Source organism: Scyliorhinus canicula, chromosome 1, assembly GCF_902713615.1.
Source record: "Scyliorhinus canicula chromosome 1, sScyCan1.1, whole genome shotgun sequence".
NCBI lineage: Eukaryota > Metazoa > Chordata > Chondrichthyes > Carcharhiniformes > Scyliorhinidae > Scyliorhinus > Scyliorhinus canicula.
The window spans coordinates 25,783,124-25,787,050 of NC_052146.1; the positions used below are offsets into that span (position 1 = coordinate 25,783,124).

Below are 3,927 nucleotides of genomic sequence, written 5' to 3' on the forward strand. Positions count from 1 at the left end.
GATAACATAGTCATTGTAAAATAAAGTAAGTTTTTGTTTAGACCAACTCAGTGTGGACGTTTCGTTGCCCTTACAAAATACATTATAATTTTTTTAATTCTACGGCCATTTTCCTCCACTTACACACATTCCCTTACACTCTATTGATCAAGAGAAAACCCACAGAATTCCTGAGCCCATGTTCCCATCTCCTGATAAACCAAATTCCAAGACTGAATCACATTACACAGCTCACTGAGAGCTACTACAGGCCGATGCCACTCTGCAGCTCAGCAGACAGATACTCCAGTTTCTGAATAGTTTAACAATGATCAGGATACAGCAGCAAAGACACATCCAAATGCAAAAGGTGAACAGATAGGGAATCTGCTACTTTTTTCCAGGCTGGAAAGAAGCAGTTTGTGAAGATTGGTTTCTTTGGGATTCAGATATTGAGGAAGAAGCCAGATTTTGGGTTTATTGTAGCTGACATTTGAGTCTCAGTGTTTACAGCCAGTGACTGACACAATGTGTAGTGTGTATTAAATTCTCTCATTCATTCTTCGCAATTGACCTGCGAGATAAAGTGTCCCCATTAGTGACATCCTGTTCATTTCTCAACAGCAATTTGACAAGATGAGACTCCAGGTGAAGTTTATGACCGGTGAGGATATTGAACTTGAGATCGACCCTTCCATCCAAGTCTCAGCTCTCAAGAAGATGATATATAAAAAAGCCAACGTTCCCCATTTCTGTCAGCGCCTGGTGGTACAAAATGGAAGCACAGAGGAGCTGAGGGATGACAAGAGGCTGTGTGACTACAATGTCTCTCCCAGCAATGTTGTCATGCTGATTGTCAAGAAGGAGGAGCGCATGCAGATATTCCTGAAGAACGAAAAGGGGAAATCAACTACATATGATGTTCTTCCCTCTGAGTCTGTTCAGGATTTTAGAGCACGCGTACAGCGGCAGGAGGGTGTCCCAGCCAATCAGCAGCGCCTGGTGTATGACAACAAACAGCTGGAGGATGGTCACTCACTCACTGACTACAATATTCAGTCTGAGAGCAACATCTCCCTTGCGTTGCGTCTACGAGGTGGTTAACATGAATTTTCAGCAATTAAGATCTCTGGATGTTACCAAAATAATTAATTTATCGTCTATCATTGATCATTTGTTTTTCATACGTTTCTGTTTTCTATTGTGTTGTTTGTTAGAGACACAAGATTGCCCAGTCACTGACCTTTTAATGATACCTTTGGTTCTTATTCCCAATTGCTCTGGTTCATTTTGTAAGTCCTGGATGTTTGTTCAACAGATAATGACTGGCGAGGGATTGATGCCAACTGAGGCCTGGATGCAGGTCACCTTCCTACATTCTCAGCCAGGAATAGATGCTGGTACAAGACATTGAACACAATTTTTACAAAGAACAGCGACTTAATGAACAAGATAGGAGGAACGAGGGAACCAGTGATACATCGTGTCAGATTCTGATCAATGATTTATATTACAGCAGTTCAAATCAATACTGCCTGATCACTGTTCTAAAGTTACTCTTAAAGATTCTTCAGAAGAGTTAAGATAATAATGGTCCAGTCCCTAATTCATTGACAGATCCAGACTGGCCTCCCATTCAGTGCTAATTCACCTTCTCACTCACAGCTGTTATGTCAATTCCAAAAATGTTTCACTTGCCAAACATTCCCCAGAAAAGATCAGAATAAGATCCACAACCGTTTGCTTCCTGTTTCATTTACAAGTAGTTACTTTAGCCTGAATGTTTTCTTGGACAAATGGTTGGGTTCTGAATTGGGGTGTTTTAATCTGGGTGCTTCATGTTTTCCAATAGCTGAGGATATCAGGATTGCATTTTGTTCCTGCCAGATTGTTCAATGTGATTTGAAAGTAAAGCTGTTTATTTTAATAAAAATGAAATGTGTGCTTACATCTCTCTGAAGTGTCTGTTGTTTTGTCTGCATTAAAATTAAAATTAAATAGATCTTTATTATTGTCACAAGTAGGCTTACATTAACACTGCAATGACGTTACAGTGAAAATCCCTGAGTCGCCACAATCCGGCGCCTGTTCAGGTACACTGAGAGAAAATTCAGAATGTCCAATTCACCAAACAAGCACGTCTTTCACGACTTGTGGGAGGAAACCGGAGCACCCAGAGGAAACCACGCAGACACCGGGAGAACGTGCAGACTCCACACAGAGAGTGACCCAAGCCGGGAATCGAACGCAGGGCCCCGGCGCTTTGAAGTAACAGTGCTAACCATTATGTTACCGTGCCACCCATGAAAGAGGAGAGATTTCGCCCTTTGACCCTGATCTGCCATTCAGCAAGATGACTGCTGATTAACCTCACTTCCACTTTCCCATACTCTTTCCATATCCCACATAAACCCACTCAACTCAGACATTTAAAATTAGGAATTTTACATTGCTCAGGGTACAGGTTATTGTGTGGCCAAAAGCACTTTTTCCACCCTCTCCTCAATCTGGACAAAAACTAAAATCATATAATTGACATCACTGTTGGCAATGTGGAGATGCCATCGTGCTACCAGCCACAACACTGTAATCACTTCCGTGTTTATTCATAGTTAGGCTGACACAGGAAGTATAAATAAAGGCCGTGCCTTTCATCATAGGGTCTGAGTCAGAATGGCCGAGTGACTCGGGGACATTTCATGGTAAATGTTTGCTAATTTGCATTCCAGTCAGTTACCTGTTGTAATGGCTGCAAAGAAATGACGCAAAGAACAAGGCAGGTGAAGAAACAGGGGCTTATTTTGGGCAAAACAACATTATATAGGACAATGATACGAATGCTTTAAAACTCAACGGCTCCGAGACTCCATACGACCATAAGACATAGGAGCAGAATTAGCTCACTCGGCCCATCGAGTCTGCTCCACCATTCAATCATGGCTGATATTTTCTCATCCCCATTCTCCTGCCATCTCCCCATAGCCCCTGATCCCCTTATTGATCAAAAACCTATCTATCACTGTCTCATAGACACTCAGTGATTTGGCCTCCACAGCCTTCTGCGGCAAAGAGTTCCACAGATTCACCACCCTCTGGCTGAAGAAATTCCTCCTCATCTCTGTTTTAAAGGATCGTCCCTTTAGTCTGAGATTGTGTCTTCTGCTTCTAGTTTTTCCCACAAGTGGAAACGTCCTCTCCACGTCCACTCTATCCAGGCCTCGCAGTATCCTGTAAGTTTCAATAAGATTCCTCTTCATCCTTCTAAACTCCAATGAGTACAGACCGAACTGTCCTCATATGACAAGCTCTTCATTCCAGGGATCATTCTTGTGAACCTCCTCTGGACCCTTTCCAAGGCCAACACATCCTTGCTTAGATACGGGGACCAAAACTGCTCACACTACTCCAAATGGGGTCTGACCAGAGCCTTTTACAGCCTCAGGAGTACATCCCTGGTCTTGTATTCTAGCCCTCTCAACATGAATGCTAACATTGCATTTACCTTCCTAACTGCCAACTGAACCTACACATTAACCTTGAGAGAATCGTGAATAAGGATTCCCAAGTCCCTTTGTGCTTCTGATTTCCTGAGCCCCTTCCCAGTTAGAATTTACTCTATGCCTCCATTTCTCCTTCAAAAAGGATAACCTCACACTTTTCCACATTGAATTCCATCTGCCACTTCTTTGCCCACTCTCCTAGCCTGTCCAAGTCCTTCTGCAGCTCGCCGGCTTCCTCAGTACTACCTGCCCCTCAGCAGATCTTTGTATCATCTACAAACTTAGCAACCGTGCCTCCAGTTCCTTCCTCCAGATCATTAATGCATATTCTGACATCCTGAAAAAGACCCTTTATCCCCACTCGCTGCCTTCTGCCAGTCAGCCAATCCTCTATCCATGCCAGGATCTTACCCTGAACGCCATGGGCTCTTAACTTATATAACAGTCT

At 43.1% G+C, this 3,927-nt stretch overlaps 1 protein-coding gene across 1 annotated transcript; it reads left to right on the top strand.

The window, feature by feature from the left end:
* The first annotated feature begins 609 nt into the window (after positions 1 to 609).
* LOC119952500 (polyubiquitin-like) lies at positions 610 to 1,131 on the top strand. Its single transcript, XM_038776312.1, has one exon. It carries the CDS (start codon positions 616 to 618, stop codon positions 1,081 to 1,083), a length of 468 nt encoding a protein of 155 aa, XP_038632240.1. The 5' UTR covers positions 610 to 615; the 3' UTR covers positions 1,084 to 1,131.
* The last annotated feature ends 2,796 nt before the right edge of the window (positions 1,132 to 3,927 follow it).